Genomic DNA, 23,362 nt, shown 5'->3' with positions numbered 1-23,362 from the left:
TGCACTTGGCTAATGTTATATTTTGATTTTAAAATCCCTCTAGAATGTTAAAACCAAAAGAAAAGATGCTGCTAGGGACATATGGTGAGTTAATAAATGATTTCTTCTAAAAATCCTCTTTGCTAATCTCCAGTCTGAGTGCTCATATTAAAAGAAAAAGAAAGAGCCACAATGGTGTAACTTTTGCTGATTTCTCAGTGAAACTAGTATTTGAATGGCTGGAGTTGTTGGTGCTGCCATGAGGTTTTATTACGTCAGAACTTAGACATTCAGAGAGCTGAGGGTAAAGGCCTGCAATATCCTCACTCATCCTGTACCTGCTTAATGAGCTGTATGTACAATACCCGTTCATTGTGGTCTTGCTTAATGAGCAACAAAATTATCTTAGAAAAGTAAATATTCTGAAAACAGCTACAACTGAAAATCACAAAGTTGTTTTCCCATGTACCAAATGAATTTTTTCTCAGAAATTTATACTATCAGCTATTTTTTTTTTAACACTCCAAGATGTAATACAGATTAAAAGTGGAATTTTTAGCATGACTTTGATCTGCTTTAGCAGCAACAACCCAAAAAGCAGGGTTAAGTGGGATAATGACTTTCGGTTGAGGCATTTCTTGTGAAATTCACCAGAAAGTGAGGAGAATGGCCCGAAGTCAAAATGCTTGTTATCAGTTTCTGGAAGTGCCTGAGGCCACCACCGCTACAGCTACAGCAAAGCTCCACCCTCCCCCGGGATTAGCACATTCCCTACAGATTTGCATATAATGGAAGCAGCTGTGATAGTTTCTCAAAAAAGTCTTTGTTTTCACCGTGCCTCTGCCAAACCTGAGCCAGAAATGTGTCATCTAAAGAATCATTTATGTATTTAAAAAATGAGTACTGCATTTCACTGTTGCCATGGGACAGCTATAGCAGGAAATGAGCAAAGCACCCCCATGATTACTGTTGACAGAATACAGTTCCAATTTTATCAAGTGTGACCCCTGTGTGCTGTGTTGTTAAGGCAGCCATCAGCATCATGCTGAACGAACTGCTGATTTGAGAAGAATGCAGTGCCCAAAAGAAACACTTGTTATGTGTGGAAAAATAGAACATGTGAAAGCCATCTCCTTGACTGATATGGGAGTAATTATTGCCAAGTCTCCAAAGAACAATTAGAGTTGTGTTTTATTGGATTTTCATGTTATGATTGACATTGATTAATTCAGTTTCAATATGTAAATCCATATTAGAGTGATGTAGTAAGCTTTTGAGAAACATGATACTTTACCAAACAGTCTGTGGAAAAAACCTCTGCAGTGCTGAGGAGCCATGAGTGTATCATTTTGCAAACTGCCTTTTTTGGTTTGTGTTTGTTTTTTAAATTTTAATCTGCTTAAGTACTAAGTAAATTAGATTTTAGAGGACTCTGTAATTAAGAAGGGGGATATAATTCATATTTGTAGAGATCACACCCATTAGGTATCTAAATAATAAAAGTTATATATGACAGTGTTTTATAATCTCCTGAGAGAGTTTTAACCATGGATCAATAAATGGAGAGATGTCGATGTCTGAAACTGAGTAAGGTGTAACAATAATGCAGTTTGATTACTATTGGGATACAACTTGCTGAAATATATAACTCTCCTTAAATGCATGGTTATTTACTTCACTGATTAAAAGGAGATCTATTTCAGGTGGCCTTTAGTGTGAATAGGAGCAAAGGTGTATATATTTAAAAGAGAGATGGAATTGTCCTACTCCTCCAAGGGAGGAAGTCTTAAACAAGAGAGAGTAATTTTATGGAGCTTAATGTTGCAATAAATGAAGGCATTTAAACTTACTTTATATAAAATCATGAAGTTTAACAGCTGTAATGTTTGCATTAGCAATTTCAACATGCCTGTTTTAAAGAGTGGGAATGAAAAGGTGTGACACACATATACATGCATTTAATTACTGAACAGTGTTTTGCACCATGCTGACTTTTTTTAGTGCCTAAGCAAGCTGAGAGATTGAGTCTATTTTGGTCTTCTCTGTGGAAGTCCACCTCACAGGCTCTAGAGGAATGAAGAATATCTAAGAGTTAAAAAAAGCATATTTTCTTTAATACCTTGACTCAGTCCAGTCAGGTTCAAGAGCTTGCCTCAAGAACTTTCACAAGGCTCTGTGAATCCCCCTGCACCCCCAGGATCTGGGGACTGGAGGTGGAGAATGGTACTGCTGGCAACAATGCCGGCTCCAGTCCTAGGTGAAGCCTTTGGGCACTGCATCCTGAAAACCAATCTGTAAACCAAAAGTAATAGCCACACATTTTATTCCACCTGTCTTTGAGGAATAAGAGTAACTATTCGGCCTCATTTCGTCTGAGATAGAAATTACTTGCAAACTGAGAGGCACTGGTCATGCTGATGGCTTATTACAAGAAGGGAAGATTACTGAGAGACAACAAAAAGATAACAATGGAAATTAATTTCACAACCCCCAAAGTTCCTATGGCTGAACCTGAATCACCAGGAGAGTGACAATTTTGCCTATCCTGGATTTGTAATTTAAGTGGAAGATTGGCAAAAAGGCACACTTGCTGGGGTTGTAACAGAAAGCAGGAAGAAACAGGAAAGAAGTAGGATGTTGGAAAACCTGTGATGAGGTACACTTCCTGTTTGCAGAAAAATCAAGAAGTCTGGTTAACCCTTAGTTATCTCCTTGTGGACACAAGCAGATATCCAAAACCTTAGGGTCTCATGCAAAGAATACTTTGAAAGAGGAACTGGGAGACCACAGTGAGAAGAGATTTCTCTGCCTGGCAAGAACTTACACAGGGAGATGAAACCTTAGTTATAGTCTCAGCTCTCTTAAGCCTGCTGAGAAAATAACATCTCTGCAAAAACAGTGCAGAAAATGCTAAAACCAATCTTTTCTAGAGTTTTTTTAAGGGGACGCCAGAGTGAAGTTTTGGGTCTTGCAAAGCAAATGAGGGACAAACTTCAGGAGGAGCCTGGATCTTTAATTTCTTCAGAAAAAAATGTCTCAGTCAATATTACTGGGAGTATATGACATTCTGCCTGCTCTGAGTGCAGTATATAGTAGAAAAAACCAAACAGGCAAATATGGTAAGGACAGTTGTCAGAGATGCTGGAATAGGGTGATCCCAGTCATGGGCTGTTACACAGGATAGCAGACTGAAAGCTGGGGAAAAAAGTCTTTGATAGGAATCTATTTGTGAGGTGTCTCATTGAGGAAAGGAGTGAAGTGTGTAAGCTGTGAGGAAACCTCAGAGAATTCAACACTTTGATTTAAAATTTTAAAGCTTTTAGTCAGAAATATCAGATATGTCCATCTTCCCATTTGTTCCATTTCTTAAAACAGGATCTTCATTCTAAGGTGCCCTTGACTATGAGATGACAGTGAGCATGTTTGTGTTCACTAACATGGAACTGTCTTCAAGTGTCTGGCTTAAAAGAACCCAAAAAGTTGATAGTCCCAGGTACATACATGTTGAAGAACAGAGGGTTTCTCAGTGCTGCCAGACCTACAGTGTCCTTTGTCAAAAACTTAAGAAAAATCCTCCCAACTGTTCATTATAAAAATCTTAGTTACATTTCTGGAAATGATCCTGTAAGTGACTTTGGCACACAATTGTTCTTTTGTATTTCTCCTTTCCACAAATAACTTGAACACTGTGCAGCCATTTAACTACTGCCACTTTTCTGTAGAAAGATGTTTCAGGACAAAGTATGACTATTTGCTTAGATTAATTATTGATTACCAAATACATCTTAGTACAAGTATTCTAGGTGTTAGGTATGTAAATTATTGGGACACTTCGTGAAATGCAAAAGAGAGAAAATGAAGAGAAGGAGGACTGTGTTAAATATAGTAATCACAAATGCTTGTGTGACAGAAAACTGCAAACTGACATAGTCATTAGGAAATGTATTCATTCCTTTTTGCGTTTGCATGCATTTTTGTGCATTTCAGGGGACAAGCTTAACAATTCCTGGAACGTAAGTCTTTTGGGCAATAGGATATTCAGGTGAGAGAGGTAATTGGATATATTCAGATATTAGCATCTAAAAGGCAAATCAGTAGGATATCTAAAACTGTAGGAGATTTATACAGAAAATAGAATGGTTTTGAAGATACCTTCTAGATTCCCCTAAAGGTACTTTCAGCATGAATGCAATTCTAAATACTGACAGTGGTTTGGAAAAGAAAACCTTGTAACTAAAGATAATTACCATGTTTCCTATGTTTCCTACTCCTTGGAGAGTTCAGCATGTTTTGGAAGAAGTTTGGATTTGTTATGCAGCATGAGTGTTGTCTTTTCAATGTCACTTCCCCATCTGTCTTGCTCAGCAGTGTTACAGTCTCTGCTGATCCATGTGTGCAGCCATCAGTCAGATCATACTGCACTGTGGTAGAGTGACCCTGAAAACTATCCTTGTACACTGATGTGCTCTGTGTCTTCCTCAAAGGAACTGTGGATACAATTTGAACTTGTTCATATTCTTTCCAGTGGCCAGGAAAATGAGTAACTCTTTCTTCCATATTTGGAATTCCCTCAACAATAGATTTACCATTATTTAATCCTTCGTAATTTATCAGCTATATTTATCTTCTGGTACTCACAGAATTCTATTGTCTGATATTAGTTCCATGGACATTTAGGGTCTCAATCTACTGCAAAGGAAACAGGCTATAAAAATCTTATTTTGCCTGAAATTTGCTGTCACTTTCCTCATAGCATAAATTTCCTTTGCACAAAATGCAAAAGATATTTCATTTAACATCAGTGTTTACAAAAAGATAAAACTGTGACAATACCTGTCCTGTTCAAGATCTATTTGGCATTGCAAGAAATAAGTATTAATCCTGTCCTGAAAAGTATTTAGGCAAACCATCTGCAAGGTATCACCCATCTTCCAGCCTAACTTTCATATGCATCTTGTGACTATTGCCACTCTTCCTTGTGTCTGGCTCTTCTGCCTTCCGTGGATGGTGTGGTTCAACTGAAAACATTCCAGATCAGGAACAAGCATGTGCTCTATATTTAGTCATGTCATCAGTAGTACTATTGTGCAAGCTGCTTATCTTTTGTCACTACCTCAGGGATTGTCCTTCCTCTTACTGTAAATAACAAAGATCTTTAAATTCAAGTATTATGAATTCAATTTTCATGTATTCTCAATAATGCTGTTCTTTAGCAGGTATCAGGTGATAATTTTTGATGTACTCCTATTACTAAAAATCTTAACATATTACAATGGCTTCTGTTTTCACAGAAATCTAGGCTAGCAGACCATCTGTTCATAGCTGCTGGTCTAAGACAAAATACGTGTACTTAGAATTTCCCCGACAGAAGTTCTTACTAGACACATCTTCAGAAATTGCTAATGAAGGGAATTTTGTGACATTCCTATATAGTCTGTTTTACTGCTAATTACATCTGGTGATATTTTTATGTAGTATCGATCTTCAAATTTATCTTGCATAAATCAAATCAATTTTTACTCATCCTGGAGTGAACATAGAATAGAATTGATTGGTATGTGTTAAACCCCATCACTACATTTGGGTTTGGAAAGAATACAATAATCTTTCGGTTATGTTATTTCCTTTCCTTACTTCTTTCTTTGATGTGTGTATTTTTAATCTGTCATTCTCTTGTTGTAAACACTTTTTGGACCTCAGACTTAAAAAAACCAGACCAAACCTTTCTGCAGGCTTGATCTCTCTTTATAGTGTTCCTTTATCTTACAGCATGACACTGACTCTAGCTGTGCATGGCCAGTTTTTGTTTTTCACATTGTGGAAGAGTCCTGTTCATGTCATTAATAATTTTATTCTGCACTGGGATTCTGACACCAATTACATATATGCTCCTTTTTTCTTTATAACTCCTTTTGAAAAGAAGCTACCCAGATGTATCTCAAGTGTCTGAAGTCTACCATTTTTGTGGGTTCAGACTTGCAGCACTTGAGATCTCAGTGTATCTTCTTGAGATACCCAGGGAAAAGGAATACACTATTCTTACTGTGCTATTTTTGGATCATTAATAGTGTTCTCGAGATGACTTTTTTCCCATGCTGTTTGGGAGTTTAACAGTGAAAGTTGTTTTCCTTAATTTGAAGGGATACATCATAGCTATTCCCTAGTGAAGTTCCTCCATCATCTGAAAAAAGTGTTGCCGTTTTGGAGAGGTGCCATCAGTAACTTTCCCGGACTCTGGATTTGCCTAGTTTCTCCCAGTTCTCTTTCATATTTGCCCCACTGTCTGATTAATATATTATTTTACCTATAAGAGTCATTGGTTTGATTTCTGGTCTTTTGAGCACTTCCTATCACTAGAGGGGAATTCAACTGCACAGTCTTGAAGAACAATTCAGTTCACAACCTATATTTGAGTGTAATCAGAAAAAGAATTGGGAAAACTGCTCTGAAATTGTCTTGCAAATTAATCTGTCTCACTGTGAAACCTTCTGCGGTTTTAATTCTCAGCTGTTCTGAGGAGAGCTGGTAAGTCATGCTAACCAGCTCTCCTCAGAACAGCTTTTAAGTCATGCTGAAAGGCATATTACACCTTTTGCATTACGGCTTATGAGCAATAAAACTGTGATTCTGTAACCTCCTAGATATTGGATCTAATTGTGACTGATGGAAGTTATACCTTTTTTTTTTCTTTTCTTCTTTTTCTCTCAATAGAGGTTCCCCAATAGTGTGTCCAGTATTTCTTTTCTAGATTTCTACTCCCTTTTGGTCGAAAGTTATAGCATATGAAGGGTTGAAAAAGTTCAGGGAAACACGCAGACCTGAATGGGACTGAGGTGGTGTGTGTAATAAAAGTGGGGGGAAAAAAGATTTGGATGTTGTCACTGACAGGGTAAAGGTGGGTTGTAAGGGTAAGGGCTGAAAAGAAAGGAATGAGGTAGAAAAGAAAATGTTCATGTTTAGTTGTTTGTTTTTACTCTGGAAATAGCAGATTTTGGTATGCTTTAGAATATATCACTGTTCTCCCAACACAGAAGAAATTTAAAGTTGCCCCAAAAAGTACTCCGCAGAGGATGCAGACAGAGAAGTAAGACTAATAACGCAATCATACAGAACTGCCAAATATGGTTTCAAACTTGCAATATTCAGGGACCTTGGCACATCTCCTTGAATTATCCAGTTATCAACAAAGGGACCCTTGACTCTCCTTTTATTAGACCCTTAATCTTGTTTAACAGCATATTTCACTTCCTTTAGCTGAGTTTGCAATATTGTGGACTTGAACTCCTAGTTTAACCCCAAATAGCTTCTTCCAGACAGTGCCTCTAGATCAATGAATGGTATGTAATAGAAAAAAGTGGCTGAGCTCAGACAGGGAGGCTGAAACCAGAGCTTAAGAGCCAGCTGTATGCAGAAAAGAAGAAAATACCACAATGAATGAGGCCTGGAGGCATTCTTCCTCCAGGGCTCTAAATCACAAACCTACCTCCTGATGATCCAAACACAAGTCAACTTGTGAACTTTAAAACATCTAGAGTAAGTTTTCATCTTGATCTTAATTTTAGGAGAAAAAATGCACTAATGTTACAGGCATGGTGATGCACCAGCTCAAGAATTGGTCATATGGCTAAAGTGGTAAATTGAAACAGCTTCTAACTTGATCTAATAAAAATATTTTCACCACAAGACCACAGGAATGACATGCCAAGAGAAGCTGTGGAATGTCCAGCCTTTGAAGTTTTTAGATGCTTACCTGGACAAGCCAAGCCTGAACTACCTGGTCTAAATTTAATGCTGACCTTGCAGTAGGCTGCACTAGATGACTGCTGTCTCCTTTCATTGCAAAAACTGAGGATAATCAATGAAAGAGGAGCTGGATTCAAACCAAACGAAAGGAGGCGATTCTTCATACAGAGTTCAGGTAAGAGGAGCATCAGGAGCACTAAATACTCTCTGTTTTAATAATAGAAGCTACACGGACTCCAGTCTGGACAGGTTCACAGAAGAGATTCATTAGAAGTTACATATGGCAAAAACACCTTGATCAAGAGCCTTCTGAACTCAGCTTCTAAAGGCAAGCACTAAGTGGGGATACTACATGTAAGGGAAGAAGCTTGGGAGATGCATATGATTGTGTGGCTCTTGTACTCTTTCCTGGCATCTGTTTTTGTTAAGGTCTGAAATAGAACACTAGGCTAAAAAGACATTTCATTTGACCCAGTACAGATGCTTTTAGGACTTGAAATCCACAACACTATGTTTATTCAATTAACTTACTATTCACTACAAGTAAAGAAACATCTCCTGTCATGGTGGTCTAGTGGTCAAAGCATGGTAAAGTGACAAGCCAGCTTCAATGAGTTCATGCAGCTGGCATAGCAGGAAGGACTTGCTTTGTAGGATAAAAGCAAATCAATCTTCCCAGAGCGAGAGTTTGTCTTATGTCTTCTGTACAGATCTAAACATACAATGACAGTAAGCAACTTGTATTTGATTTACTTTGTAATTGGAAGAGAACTGACTTTATTGCAGGCTCTGTGATAACTCACATCTGACCACATCGCCAGGATGACTCAGATTTGTTAGGGTTCCAAAGAAAAGCAGCATGGAAGTTTTTGTTCCATAAATTCTAATAAAAATTCTGACTTAGGATAAGGGAGCAGATGACATTCTCTCCTGCTTTTTAGTTGTAGATAAGCTAAAAATCCATGAATTGCTGGAATATGATATTATTGAGGAAGAATTTTTTGTCATCATGGAAATTAGTCTGTAAAGTTAGCAATGGCTTTGCAGGTGTAAGACTCCGCTAGACTTTCACAACCCTTGCCCCAAAACTCTTGATTTCAAGCCCATGCTTTCTCATGTGCAACCGAAAGCACACTGCTTTCCAACATTTAGGCTGTAGTGTGTCCCACAGTAATGGTCATTCTTGGTCTAGCCTAGTATCATCTTCTGCAACAGTGGCCAAAAAAAGGATCTCCATACAATGTCATCTTGGTGTACCATACCTATGTGTTGTCTGAACAGTGCAAAGTCTTCTCTCTTCCCATTGCTGCTGCTTTTCTTACCTCCTTTCTTCTGATTAAGTCCTTTGGTTATTTAGAAGAAAGTATTATGTATTATATTCACTGTGAAGCAGCACTCTCCCCTATACATATATCCTCCCTACTGCATCAATTTGCACTCTGCCCTATGGCCATGCCCTCAGCTCTTCTCTTTTCTCTCCTTATCGACCTCCAGTCAAGTTCAGCTACCCTTTCCCACCTCTCATGCAGCCTGTCTTTCCCATTTAACACTCTCCTTCAATCCTGAGCTAGCAAATTTCCCATTTTCTGGCTTTTTGATCTTTCTCTCTCCCCAGGGGACCAGAGGAAGGGCTCTGCTGTGTGGGAGCCTTGCCTGTCATACCCACTCTTTCCCTAAATCGCATTCTTCAGTGACTACAGCATGTCCTGGAACACCCAACTCTGCCAGTTGTAGCGTCCCCGTGCACTAGCAGTAGCCGAGACCTTAAAGTCACGGGTGAGAGGTGAGAAGGGACCACCGCGTAACTCGTATGCATCGTGCAGGCTCTCCTTACCGCTCCCTCCTTTTCTAGGTCATTGATGACTATAGGATTGACACAGGTCCCTACGGTACCGGTGACAGCTCGACTTTGTCAACTAACTGTTACTGACATCCTGCTGTCTTTAAACCTGAGGTTTAAAGTTCCCGCGGCCTTTCCTCACCTTCCACGGCCGGTGTGAGTGTATCCCGGGACACGATGGGAGTCAGGTGCGATGACACCTGTACCCACCCGCCTTTGTGACGCGTTCTGGGCGTCAGCCAGGACTCCGAGACGGGAGCAAGACGCTCATCCTGCCTCTTCTCTGAGGATGCGCTCCCTTCCTGCCAGACCCTGGGGGCTGCTCTTGCCCCCGCGGTACGCTGCTTGTTTCCGGGGCGACACTGCTGCAGCCGTCGCGCTGTCCTGAGACTCGGGGTGACGGCGGGCGGCTCCCCCGGGCCGTGAAGGGACGCCGTAGCAGCCCGCGCGGGGCAGCGGCGGACAAAGGCGGCCGACGCCACCTCTGGCTCCCACGGCCTCCCCGCCGCTGCGTCCTGAGGGCGGGAGGTGTCGCCCCGCGCCCGGGCGCCGCGCCACTGGCGGCCGCGGTGGCGCTGCCGAGCAGAGCCGGGCAGAGCCGGGCGCCGAGCGCCGGCCGATCGCCCGCCCGCCAGCACCCCCTCCCCGGCCGGCTGGCTGGCTGCGCGCACGGCGAACATGGCGGCGGCGGTGGGGCGGGACACTCTACCTGAGCACTGGTCCTACGGTGTCTGCAGGGACGGGCGAGTCTTCTTCATCGAGTAAGGGGGCGCCGGCGGGCGGGAGCGCCGGGGGAAGGGGTGCAGGGGTGGAGGGTGGCCCCGCTCCCGTCGCTGCTCGCCTTTCTCTCTCCGTCTCTCCCGGCCGACCTCACGCAGTCACTAACAGGTGCATGTTTCCGCTTTTCCCTCCCAGCGACTTGACCCGCACCACCACTTGGCTGCATCCTCGCACCGGGGAGCCCGTCAACTCCGGCCACATGATCCGCTCAGGTGGGTGCCCGGGGGCGGCCCCCGCCCTGCGCGCGCCCCGCGCACTGTTAACGGCAGCTCCGCGCCCCCTTTTCACCCCCCAACCCCTCCCCCAGCGGCCACTGAGGCAGCTCGGAGGCGCGGGCGAAGTTCTTATTCTTTCTTCCCCGCTTTCTTTCTCTCCCTTTGCCCCTGCCCTGCAGACTTGCCCCGCGGCTGGGAGGAGGGATTCTCGGAGGAGGGCGCCAGCTACTTCATCGAGTGAGTAAAGCCCTTGGCGCGGCCCCGGCCCGCCCGCCCGCCTCAGGCGGGAGCGGTGAGAGGGGCGCCGGGCCGTATCTACCTCCTTTCCTCCCCGCTTACCAACGGGGCACGTCCGCCCATTTAATTAACGATCAACGCGGGATAAAGTGACAAGGAGGAGTGCGGTTCCGGCGGCGGATGGGGAAAGTTGGCGGCGGGGCGGGACACAGGTCCCCCGCCCGCCGCGCTCTCGGCGGCTAGCAACAGGTTGCCCTAAGGCAGCTCTTCAGCGCTCGTTGAGGTTCCCTCCCCGCTTCCTGGTATTTAAAGTGCGGTTTGTGGCAGGTGGAGCGTTGCATGGCCAAGGCAGGTCAGGGTTGTTGAAGGTGAATGGGTGTTTAGTCGTTTTAAATGACTCGCGGCCGTGAATGGAGTTCTGGGGAGCGTGCAAGCGAAGGCTCCCGGCGTGGCTTCCTGTGGACGGGCCGAACGGACGAGTTCGCCTTGCCTGGGCCGGTGGTTGCTGCTGGATCTTTTATGCATCCTACTCGGAGAACAGCAAAAAACTTGAGCTGTGTGGCCTGTTAAGGCACTTTAGTTCTGCAAGGTGTGAACATGTTGCAGTTAAATAGGCAAATTAAAAGATCTTCTTTCAAACATTATGTATATAAGGGTTTTGCAAATGTAAATGTTGTAAAAATAGAGCTTTAGCTAAATCAGGAAAACTCTGGTATATCCTGAATATAGAGTTGTGTGTCACATGTGATATTGTGTTTTCCTTTGGAAATCTGAATGCATCACAAATTTAGTGAAACTAACAGAAGAAAATTGGAAAATGCTGGGTTGGGATGGTTAACCCAGGTCATTTGGTACAGCCTTCTGTAATTGCTGACAACTCTGTTACAGTGTCTAGTTTTGAAATACCTGCGGAGCGTACCCCAAAACCTTTGACAAACTTGAGGCATTTGGTAAAGATCAAACTTGAGAATGATATTGGGCCGAGAGGAAGGGTTGACTGAAGGCATAAATATCTTGCATGGTACGGTGTTTGTTAAATAAAATTCCAGATGATCCTAGAATATCCCTTTTTCATTCCTACAAAGGAGGAAAAAGCCCATCAGTCCCTATGTGGCCAAACTGAGAATTACACTGTTGGACTGGGTAGTTAGTTTAGCCCTCAACAGACTGTAGCAGCAAGGCATTGGAGAGCAGCTGAATTCTGCCACCCTTGAACTGTTGCCAGTGCATTGAAAGAAAGGAATGAAAGTCCTTCTGGTTACATACGTGACTGATGGAACTCTAAAAAATTATAACTTTGCAGTTTAATGTAAACAGGTCCTTTACACAACAACTAAGTAGATATGTTCCTACAGAGAAGAACAGCACAAATGTTATTGTTCTTTGTAGGAGCACATCTGTTTGGTTTTCTGTCTTTCCCAAAGCTTACTGGTATAATTTTAGAACAGCTTAGATTCCTTTTCCCAACTGTTCTATTTGGAAGAGCATTCTTGTGTCTTGTTTGTCAGGCAATTACAAAGCTTTTAATTTCTGATCCATTAAATTACAGTTGTGTGCAGTGCATTGCCATAATTGGCGCTAATAGCGTTCTTTACCTTGAACTGAAAATGCTTCAGGAAATTATATCTGCAATAGAGTGTGTGTTTTACAGAGCAGATGGATAAACTCAGCCATCTTTAGTCAGGCAAAGTTTTGCAAGGAGCGGCAGCAATTTTTGGAAATACATCTGTTCAGCTGCACTGCTTCACACCAAAGATCCACCTGATACAGTGTCCTCTTCAGCAGTGATACTTTCCCCAGCACTGCTCTACCCTCTGTTTTCAGCTTTCTGAGCCAAGTGGAATTTCTTCTATGAACACATTGAGCTCCCCTTCTGCTCATGTAAACACCAGAATCCTTAGATGAAGATTTCCATACCTCGCTGCTCTGTTCATTCCACCTATACTGCTTCCACGTGATGAGTTCTCAGCTTACAGAAAAGGTTACTGGTCCCTAAATGCATGATTTCACATGGTGTACTATGGAATTCCATTTCCTGGCATTCCAGCTCACAAAACCCATGAGCTCCCCTGTGTAACTGCCCAGTCCTCTTTTATTGGTGATAGTTTGCAATCTGGTGTCATCCACAGAAATTTCATGCGCAAGTTGTCTTTTAGTTTGTATTTTCCCCCTTTGGTTATTTACTCAAGATGTTTGTCTGAAATCACATCCCTTCTTAGTCTTGTTTTGCTCAGCTACATAAGGTGGATTCTTTACCCAACCCCTTAGAAAGGACTCTCCATCTGTTTTGATTATGCTGGAGTTGTTCTCTGCACCTCTTGCAGTATGGAATCATCTTTGTTGTAAGTGAGGGAACAGAATGGTATGCTGGAATGCGCTTTTGTGAGACTCTCAAACAATGAAAGTGCTTTCTTGGCTCTCAACATTTCTCAGCTTTCTGCTGAGAGGTTGTTTACCTGTTCGAGGAAGACACCCGCACTAACAGCACATATGAATGCTGCCTGTTGACTCCTACATCCAGGTCTTTACTGCTTTAAGACTAATTTGTATTAGAAAGCCATGTGTGAAGCTACATTCTAGTTCTTCCCATTTATGCACATCCAAGTCTTCCTGAATGATTTTCTCTATTCTGATTATTCTTTAGGTTTTCTTAATAGTGGCAAACCCTATCCGCACAGCCTTTTATCCTAAATCCACTAACTAAAGCTTCAAGTCATGTATGTACACTAATTCTCCCACATGTCCAGTTAGTAGTTTTGTGGCTTGTTTGTAACTCAAATAGCTTGTCCTAAGGAGAGAATGGGAGAACTTTTCTTACAATTTTGTCTTTGCATAGGTGTAGCCTCAGCATCTCTGTTACTCTTACTCAAATAAAGACATGACATAGTCAGCTCTACTCCCTGTAGATACCAGTTATGAAAAGTTGCAACTTGGCCACCATTGCTTGTGAACCGTTAGACTTTTTTCTTTAATGCTGTTCTTTTGAGTGACAAAAATATGTAAACCCAACAATTTAACATTATTTTTTTTTTCAAACAAAACCCCATTCAGTTTTCTTGATATGCCAAACTTTGATCTGTTTGAAGAGGAATATCAATTTAGGTATGATCATAGGACTGGATATTTCTAAAAGCATCATGGATGTTGCATTTCCTGTTTTTGAGTGCTTGCTCTACTTTTCCCTATCCCTTTTCTTATTTGTTTTCTCTGCCAATCGTTTTAAAATATGTTTGGGCAACTTTTTTATGTTGCGCTCACTGCAGAAAGGGTGTTGTTAGTGAGTGTGTGTGGAATTGAATGAAGACTTGACAGCACTGGCTCTGGCTTGTGTCTGGTGGTTGAGTTGCTGCTTTGCAGTGCTAAGCGTGGTTGACATCTTGTTTTGGGGAAGGACCTGCAGGGAAATAACAACTGGTAGAAAACCAGCTTGTGTGTGCATTATAGTTCAGGCTTTTGTTTCTGCTTGTTTATGGTCCTCTTCTGATAATCCAAGAGACATAGGGAAGTTTGAAGTCTTTGACAGTCTGGAACGCTTGCTTTTTTTGTTACCTCTTACAGCTTTGAAAGAGTGAGCATTTATGTGAAAGTATCCATCCTTTCAGTATTAGATACCCAACTGGCTTGTACTGAAGTACGGTGAAAAAAGGCTACTGCTGCTAGAGAGGTTGTTCTAGAATGCTGCAATAATATTGCACATCTCAAAGGTAATACTACATTCAAACTGTAACCTAAAATTAAGAACAAAAAAATGGAAATAAGCACTTAAATATCTGAAGTTTATTTACTTATTTCTGCAATCAGTGTTCAGTCCAGGTTGGTCTCTTCTTTGGGTAACAGTGGACGTACAAAACCCCAAAACTTTAAATGAAATCTCCATCATTTATAGCAGGAGTCTGTAACTGCATTTGTTATTCTTTAATTCATATACTTGCCTTTTATTGTGTCTAGAAAGCACACATGGCGTGTGTTTCAAGTGTTTGGAAATAGTAAAAGAGCAAAGAACACCAAACTGAGGTCTGCCTTTTTAACTTTGATTCTGCTGTGCCAAATGTGTATGTCCAGATACCATGTCACTGAAAACCACACGAGCTCAGATGCACCTGATGTGGGCTGTAGATGATACCCAGTTAATGATTATTTAATCACGGAAGCCCAAGGGGAGGAGACCATCTGGATTATTGAGTTCAGTCCTTATGATTATTGGAGAAAATGTTTTATGATCTCATTAATAAATTTAATCAACAGTTTCTTCTGCTCTGCAGAATGCCTGTCATCCCTACTCCTAATAGGATGATAAAAGACTATCTTTTTTTTGTGGCTGTTGAGGTGGAGCTAAACTGCTATTTACTAGAGGTGCTTCGTGGCCTGCTGCAAATACAAATGTTTTTTATTCTCACTCCATTTTTCTCTGATGATCATTGCTGTAAAAGCAAAGCTATTGGAGCACTTAACTACTGTAAGGACTAGTGATGTCCCTCATTATGAGATCTTCAATATACATGATTTTCTTTGTGGTTCTTGAATCTGTGCTTAGATAAAAGGTCTTCATTAGTGTCTAAGTATGAACATATGAAATCCTCCTGTGAGGAGCAAGCCTGTGAAGTACTTCACTGTGTTATTTCTGTGTGTAACCACTTTGAGTTGTGTGGAGTTCCTGAAGTAGGTACCTGGAATCTCATGGGAACTTCAACTAACAGCAAAGACATTTGTACCATCACCAGCAAATGTGAGGGTGGTCTCTGGAAAAATGTGTGCTATAAAATGTCATGGAGAAACTTTTAAGGAAAGAAATCTGAACTGGTTCCACAGCGATGGGTAAAGCTTTAGTTTGGATGAATCTTGAGGAGCAGCAATTGTTGGTCATGACTAGAATTAGGTTACTAGCATTCAAAGAGCAGTTGCCTCTGAGTTGACTAGACTTCACTAAGGTAATTTGTGCAAGTAGAAAAGCAGATATGAAGTGGACAAATGGAAGAAAAATCCTGGAACTGGCTTTGGTGTTGAAACGAGAGTAGGGAAGCTGTCTCATGCCGCAGTTCTGCAGAAGCGATAGACGGTCTTGAGCGGCCTCTACTGGTTCACTAGTAGGACATTAGGCAGTGAGAGAAGAGCTGCCAGGATGGTGGTCAGTCTGTGCTGGTGCTTTTTGTTATTATTGTTCCTGTAAGAAAGTGTTCCATTAGGACAATGGGCGAAAAGGACTATGTACAGTAGAGGTAAATAATGTTGCTTGTACAAGTTTCTCTGTATCTTGTCCTTTGTTCTCCAGCTCTGGGCTTCATCAGACAGCCTGGTCCATAAATTTTATTCTCTTGGGTTGTGAATAGGTCTGAGCTGGGAATATTTGATGTCTTAGGTAGATATTGTAGATGTGGTTCATTCAAGTCAGGGTAACAATTAACTGTCCTTTTAGTGGTAGTTAAAATGAATTATTGCTCATTAAACAGTGAAAAAGATGCAGATATACTTATCCTCAGGCAGAGACTCCTGAGGATTGCAGACAGCAAAAGAAGTATTTCAGTTTAGCCCCAGAAAGCAGCAGGAGGGCACGTTCCTGCTGTCTGAAGTGCAGAGTGCCCTCTGGAAGAGCAAGCCAGGAACGGTGCATGAGGAACATGCCACGTGTGGTTTGATTCAGCAATGTGTATGAATGAATGCTGTGTGCATTCCTTGGGGGAGGGAGGAGCGTATCAGGGGAGGTGCTGGATTTTGATTATTTTTAAAGGCTGAAACAAAAAGTATTTGTTCTTTGATTGCTTTTCTTCCAAAATACACAGGTTGGAAAACTGAATTTTGACTACCTTTGGAGGTCAAAAAGGATAACACACACTTAAAGCATAGTTCCCATTAATGCAAGACATTGTTTTGGGTATTGAACACTTCTGAAAATCAGAGTTGTCTGGGAAACAGAGGAGCATTCTTTTGTTCTGGTTGGGGTTATATGGCTTCCTTGTGTTGCAGCTCAGAAACAAGAGTAGGAGCTGGTTTTCCAGAGCTGCCAGTGCCTGCATTTTGTTCTGTACTCATTCTAGCTTCCTTAACATGAACCTGTCAGGAAATTTCATTCATTCAACCTCTTTCCTGCAGCAGTGTCCACTTCTGTATTCAGTGAATTTCTGTGCAGGTGAATGTTTTATGAAGCTGCATGTTGCAGTGAGGGCTTCAGTATTTCTGACGGTCTGTCTCAATGTAAAGTTTAACCATAAACGCAGTTGTACTGGCTAGCTATTGCTATAGTATGAAAAATAGTTTTTGTATCCTTGTGTTCCATTTCAGGCTGCTTTTAAAAGCGTGTGATGTCTGCCACATCAGATAATCTAGTCAACACTTTTAATTTTGTTATATTTGTTAGCCATTACCTACCAGAAAAGAATGAATCTCAAACAGCAGAATCTTGATATTAATACTACAGATTTTTTTGAAAAGGGGTGCTTCTTCAATCTATCAGTAACTGTTAAACTATCTAGCAACTGTAACCTAGGGTTACCTGTCTGCAGGCAAATTTATAATGCAAGATGTTTTGGTAATTTATAATGGAGGAAACAAAAGAAGTAGCATTTTCAGGTGAATCTGGCAATACTAAACAATCTTAGCAAGAGCTTTTGTGACGAGAAGGGTGTGTGAAGTACATGGGTTCAGGTTTTTCTCCCAGGTTCTGTGCCTTGTTTTCCCACCATTCTCTTTGCTGCAGGTGGATTACACTAAAATGAGTTTTCACCTCACTACTGATCAAGTTTGCCGTCAACTCAAATATTTACATTTCCTTGGTGCAGATTAAGTGTACTGCTTCAGTACTGTAGTGCTGCATCCCTGCAAAGACCAGCTTAAAAATGTGCTGTCACATTTACTTAGTATCACATCTGATTCTGTCTGGTATGACTGTACATTCTAATTTACTGTTAAATTGAATTTGTTTTGTCTATGCCTCCTACATGTGCCTTTTTTAAAATGGGGGTTTTTTATGACCTTGGCTTGGATAACAGTAAAGGTGGGCCTAAAACCTCATATTATTTGTAGTTCAATTGTCTTTTCCTGCAGCATTATAAGAGAGTTTACAAGGTCTGCTCTGAGATACTGTCCTTAGAAGCAGACCTTTGAATGTAAAAGCAGATTTGTAATTAAAGATGTTAAAATCCAAGAAGAATCTGGTTAAGCACCCAACCCTTTTCTTTTTGATTGTTTGCCATGTAGTACTTGGCAAGAACATTACTGACCTGTCTAGACAGATCCAAAAGCTTGTTACCAATACGTAGTAGGCATGTGCATTTCTGCCTGAAGTTTTTTGTTTAAACCCTTGTTGTCCTTATTGCTTATCTGTGTCTCTAAAGGTTTTAGTTTTATCTTTAGTTTAATAAAAAGTACAACCAAAGCCACCAAAACTTGAAAAATAAGATTTCAGTATACTGCTGAAATGAAGTATTTGAGAAATACTGGATTTTATTTACTATTATTTGTCAAGTGAGGACTTCCATTATATTTTATTTATGTCCTAAAGGCCAAATATCTTGAACTCAGCATACTGAGCATTTTGAAAATATGTTGATTCTGCAACATGCAGGTGATTTTCATTTTTTCTTCAGGAACTCTGCATAGACACTGGTTGTCAAATGTGGCAAAGCAGAAAAGCTGCTGTTAATTTTCTACTTTCCTTAATCTGGAAAAACGTAATGTTGACTTTTTGTAGGCTGCATATTTGTTTCCAAATCATCACAGTCTTAGGCAGAAGAAAGACTCATTTTGATTAACTGAAGGTATTGGTATTAATATAATGGAGAGCAGTGAAAATATAGAGGCATTGTTTGTTTATCAAGCAGTGTAAATCAGAGGGCAAAAGGTTTGCTTTTTGTTCCTTTTTTTTAAATAGGTGTCTCTTAAAGCCTTTTTGGGGTGTTTTAAATGTATGGTCTGCAAGTTAACCTCTTGATGCTTGAATTCAATGCCTACTTTGGATCAAAGGAAAAGAAATAGAACTTATCCTAATACCTGGACTAAACTGTTAGATTTGTTTCAGCAGAATGTTTAAACATCTGCAGGCAGAACTATGCTAATGGGTGTGATGCATTTTATGTAATTTTCACTACTTGGTAAATCCTTTTTCTGAAGATCAGGAGTGCATTACATGTTTGCATGGTGAGAGGATTCTCTAGGGAGAATAAATTATTGAGAAAGTGGTGGACAGTTACAAATAAACTGTTAAATAGTATTGATAAATGAGATGGGCTGAAGAGGGAAAACCGGGAGGATGCCCCATGTGAAGAATTGGGGTGGAGCAGTAGAGGTAGGAAAGGCCCTGGGTTTTCAGCTGATTTGAAGGTTGTGTGCTTATTTCTCAGCTGCATTGTGGTTTTCTTCAGGTTGAGCTCTACTGAGAGGTTAGCACCCGTGTTTTCGTACTTACTGAGACAAATTGCTTTGAGGAAATACTTCTGTATGGACATTGATGTTAGGAAAAAAAGAAAAAAAGTTGTACCTTTTCAAAAGCTCTGGAACAATTTGTTGTCCTTCCTGGAAGTTAACCATTTCAGCTGCCCTCTGGCAGTCAGAGATTTCCAGTAAACCTTTATCTCATACTTGTTCCTCTGTTAATTTTCCTTGGTTTTGAAGTGTGGATCTTGACCATTGATTGGGGTAAAGACTCTTCACTAACTGGATATTCAGATAGACTAGAGTAACTCTCACAGTGAAGCTTTTAATTTTATTTTAAATTTCTTTTTTTTTTTTTTTACTTTTTAAGCTGCTTAATTACAAGGATGTCCACTCTCTTGTCAACAGGACTAACAATTAGAGGAAGGATTTTGTGCTTAATCTGAAATATGTCAGGAGAAGAATGTCCTTTAAAGCTTTCTGGCTCTTAGGTTAATACCTCTTCCCACCCCCACTGCTGAAAACAGTTTCTACAGGGCATGAAGACCAAGTGTATAGTTCAGTAATGCTTCTCTGGAAATAAACTTTTAAAAGACTGTAATAAAACCAGTTTTTAGAGATGTTCTATTTTGGATACCAACAGCTTAATTGCTTGGAAGACAGACAGACCAACCCACTCAGATGGACTACTTCGTATGTACTTAATGTGGATTTTTTAAATGAGTATAGGCTTCTCTTTAGATTACCTGTTTAAATGTCACAGACACCTTTAAAAATTGACTTATATAGGGATATCTTCTATAGTATATTGTCTTAACTGCCAAGAGCAGCTGCAAACACCTAAGGGACCTACAACGAACAGCTGGGTGCTGCCACCTTCACACAATTGGTACTAGTGATAATGTAGATATTCTAAGTGATGGGGAAGTGCTCCTAGTTTGAAGAAAACTGACATATTTGTGACCATCAGTCTGATTAAATGTGCATACACTGAAGTGAAATTGCAAATGACGGACCTTCTTAGCATTCCACTGCTAAAGGACTACAAGGAGTTACTTCCTGTAGGGGTTGGGAAATGGTGTTCTCTGCCCGAGTAGGTAGGCTAGTGCTCTGAAGAGGAGACTTGCTGAGTCAAGATGGGTGGGTACAGAGATTGAGAATTTCCTCCCGGGATCAGAAGACAGAGAGGCAGAGAGAGCTGCAGACATCCCGGGACAGCACAGGTTAGTGGTCTAGGCTGAATTACAGGGGAGGAATTTTTATTACAATACACCAGAGGAAGGCTGGTTGAAAAGGAAGCCTCTCAAGGCTGCATACTACTGATTGAAGTCTTCTCTCTACCAGCCTTAGGTGTGGCTTAATCACTATTCTCAGGTAATAAGGAAGTGTGTTGACTTCTTTTTCTTTTCTTCCCCAACCCATGCTTCTCCTTTTATATGGGCATGCAAACACAATCTTGTTTTTCTTATGTTCCACAGGCAGTGGAGAACAACATGCAACTGTACGAAAGGCTGCAGCTTTGGTGGGTTGGGATCTTGACCAGTTAACTGGTTTTGTAGATCTTCTAATGACTTGGTTTTACTCAGTGTCTGATAATTAAGTTCTAAGTAGCAAGACCAGAATGTAGAAAATAGAAGCTGGGATAATTCTGAAAAGATTTATTGATTTATTGGTTTCAAAAGGGATGAAAAACTTGGGTTTATTTAGAAAGAGAAGGGCTGTTGGACTGTTAGACCTGTAAGAATGCAGCTTTGTGACTCCTGATTCTCTTTGAAGAAAATGATCAAAATATCTCAAATCCTACTGATTTGTTCCTGTGCTGGGTTGCTAAACTCTCTTGCCATAATCCTGTGTGGTTTCAAAACTGAGTAGCTTTGCAGCATGGCTAGCAAGGCTTTGTCCCAGGGAATCTGCTTGTATGTCTAGTGCCAGACATGTGTGCCTTTCCGTGACCACTGCATGAAATGGTGTCATCTGGGGGCCCCAAACTGCTACAGAAATACAGGGATACAGGTAGGCCCACAGAGTGTGCATCTGACCCTGCAGGGAGGCTTGCAGCTCAGCTGCCTGCAAACCAGGGTTTGAGAAAGAGCTCAATGACACTTATGAAAAGGATTTCTTTTGTTTTATTTGGGTTTTTTGTTGGTTTGTTTGTGGTTTTTTTTAAAAGCTTACGTCTGTGCTCTTGCTGGTGAAATGACAGTGATATCACTAAGGAATAAATTATTATTTTGAAAGGTACAGTTTTTATAACAAGTATTTAAAATGTGTTCTCAGAGCCTGAATTGAAAACTTTGAAAATGCCTTTGTATAAACCAAACATGAATGGTTGCTGCCTGAAAAGAAAGTTTCAGATACTCAAATAATGAAGATGTTATTTTTTTAAGGCTTGTTTGAGGGTTTTCAATAGGTTGTGAAAGTACTGTGTGAGTTTTCATCATGTTTTTGATTATTGCACTGAGGTGAAAATACTGGTTGAATACTTTCCTGTTTGACCAAAATGTGGTTGTTTTTTTGATTGTTTTCTTCTTCTCTCAGCCTTGACACTTCAAAACTCACCTGATCGCTTGCCAGTTTGGATGCTCAGTGCTGTGTGCCATGGCCAGATCGCTCCCACTGCTTGTCATGAGCACCCATTAGTGAAATACGATCATGCTCTGGGTTGTTGCAGATGAACTGACAGCTGAAATATGACATTCCTGTGCTTACAAACAATTGCTTCCGACTCGAGCTGTGTTTTGAAAAAACAGAGTAACACCTTCCACAGCAGACTGTTTACACGGGGGCAGGACCAGGGAAGCAAGCTGTTAGTGGCTGTCCTCATGAATAATCTGGCAGGCTGCCGAGCAGCCCTGATCGCCATCGGCTGGGAGATGATCTGTTAAAGAATGTGCTCTTAACTGGGGATAGTGTAGACGCAAGATGAGAGACTTGCCCCAATCGTCGGGCACCAGCCTTTCGGTGCGTGTTGAGATCTGGCTTCAGTTGAAAGGTTTTCTTAGTGCCTTATTGGTTTGCTCATGAATGAACTGCTATGTTAATGTAATTTTGGTAGACTATGAGTTAAAAAGCAGCAAAAATAAAACCTATGTGAAAGGTGCCGCTTTCTAAAAAGGGCATCAAAGCCATCGTAATCACAGGAACAGAAACATTTGTAGTGTGCTATCTTTGCGCACTACAAGGGAGAGCCAATGTGCTGGGTGTCTGTTGATTGTTCCTCTGCTGCTCAGTGGTACACCTCTGAGAATTGGTTGTCTGTGGGGATGAGAGGCAGCCTTGCAAGTCGTTGCCTATTGTTGGAGATGTTGAAGTGCATGGATACTTTTCCAGTGAATTGTTACAGACATATTCTTTAATAAAAGATATAAAATGGCACAAAGATACACACCTCTCAGGAATCTGCCAAAGTGACAGTGCTCTGATCCCAGAACAGCTTTCTTCAGGAATTTGATTATGCTTAGATTCACAGGGGGGGCCAGATATTCTCACTGCTTAAAAAAATCAGGAAATTGAAAGAACCACACACAAGCATTCACTAAAACTCTGAACATCATCTCTTGTTTTAGTTTGCCTTATTATATGCTTTCCTGTCTCATTTTAGTTTAAAAATAATCCTTAAGTAACGCATTCTTGTTTTAAAGTTGAGAGAACTGTGGGCAGGCTCTGCCGCAAGAGGGCATTTTTGGTGTCAACTCTGCAACTATTAAGGAATAAATATACTTTAAAATATCTCTATTTAGATGAATTAATCTTGAAAACCAATTGAAACACTACATCTATTCTAGAAGTTCCTTAGTTTTGGAACTAAGAAAGAACAATTTGAGATCTTTGTTTTGCTAGTTAACATGGAATTGTTGAATGATTTTTTTGTATCTGCATAAAGCCTGAGAATTCAAAGTGGAATTGTATTATATTCAGAATTTTGTGCCAGTGAAGAACAATCTGCCTAGTATTGATTACTAGGAATTAAGATGGGTATTGAATATGCTAGAACTGTTTTCCTTTTAGGACCAGTAATTTCAGATATTGTGGTTCAGTTTGGAGGACTGATCATGAGAACAGCATATACTTTTGTTCTGCTTATGTAGAACAAAAGATGAGTAAAATAATGCAAGTTACTGTAATGCTAACATTTATAGAGCTTGCATTTTATCACCGAAGATCAGTGGGAGGAAAAAAGTGCATGGTAGTTTTGCCTTGCCAT

The 23,362-nt window shown here is 40.9% G+C and overlaps 1 protein-coding gene across 5 annotated transcripts in view; it reads left to right on the top strand.

The window, feature by feature from the left end:
• The first annotated feature begins 9,926 nt into the window (after positions 1-9,926).
• PLEKHA7 (pleckstrin homology domain containing A7) overlaps positions 9,927-23,362 on the top strand; it is a 134,900-nt gene continuing 121,464 nt past the window's right edge. For 2 of the 5 annotated variants that reach the window (XM_054171542.1, XM_054171537.1), the window contains exons 1-3: positions 9,929-10,323; positions 10,478-10,554; positions 10,737-10,794. In XM_054171542.1, coding sequence (XP_054027517.1) covers positions 10,241-10,323; positions 10,478-10,554; positions 10,737-10,794 — 218 coding nt within the window. In that variant the 5' untranslated portion in view covers positions 9,929-10,240. Of the gene's footprint in view, positions 10,324-10,477; positions 10,555-10,736; positions 10,795-23,362 lie in introns of all 5 variants that reach the window. The other 3 variants (XM_054171538.1, XM_054171541.1, XM_054171539.1) reach the window with 3 other exon arrangements.

Source organism: Dryobates pubescens, chromosome 22 (genome assembly GCF_014839835.1).
Source record: "Dryobates pubescens isolate bDryPub1 chromosome 22, bDryPub1.pri, whole genome shotgun sequence".
Classification (NCBI taxonomy): domain Eukaryota; kingdom Metazoa; phylum Chordata; class Aves; order Piciformes; family Picidae; genus Dryobates; species Dryobates pubescens.
The sequence above is the reverse complement of the archived record's forward strand: the minus strand, read 5'-3'. Positions and strand labels throughout refer to the sequence as shown.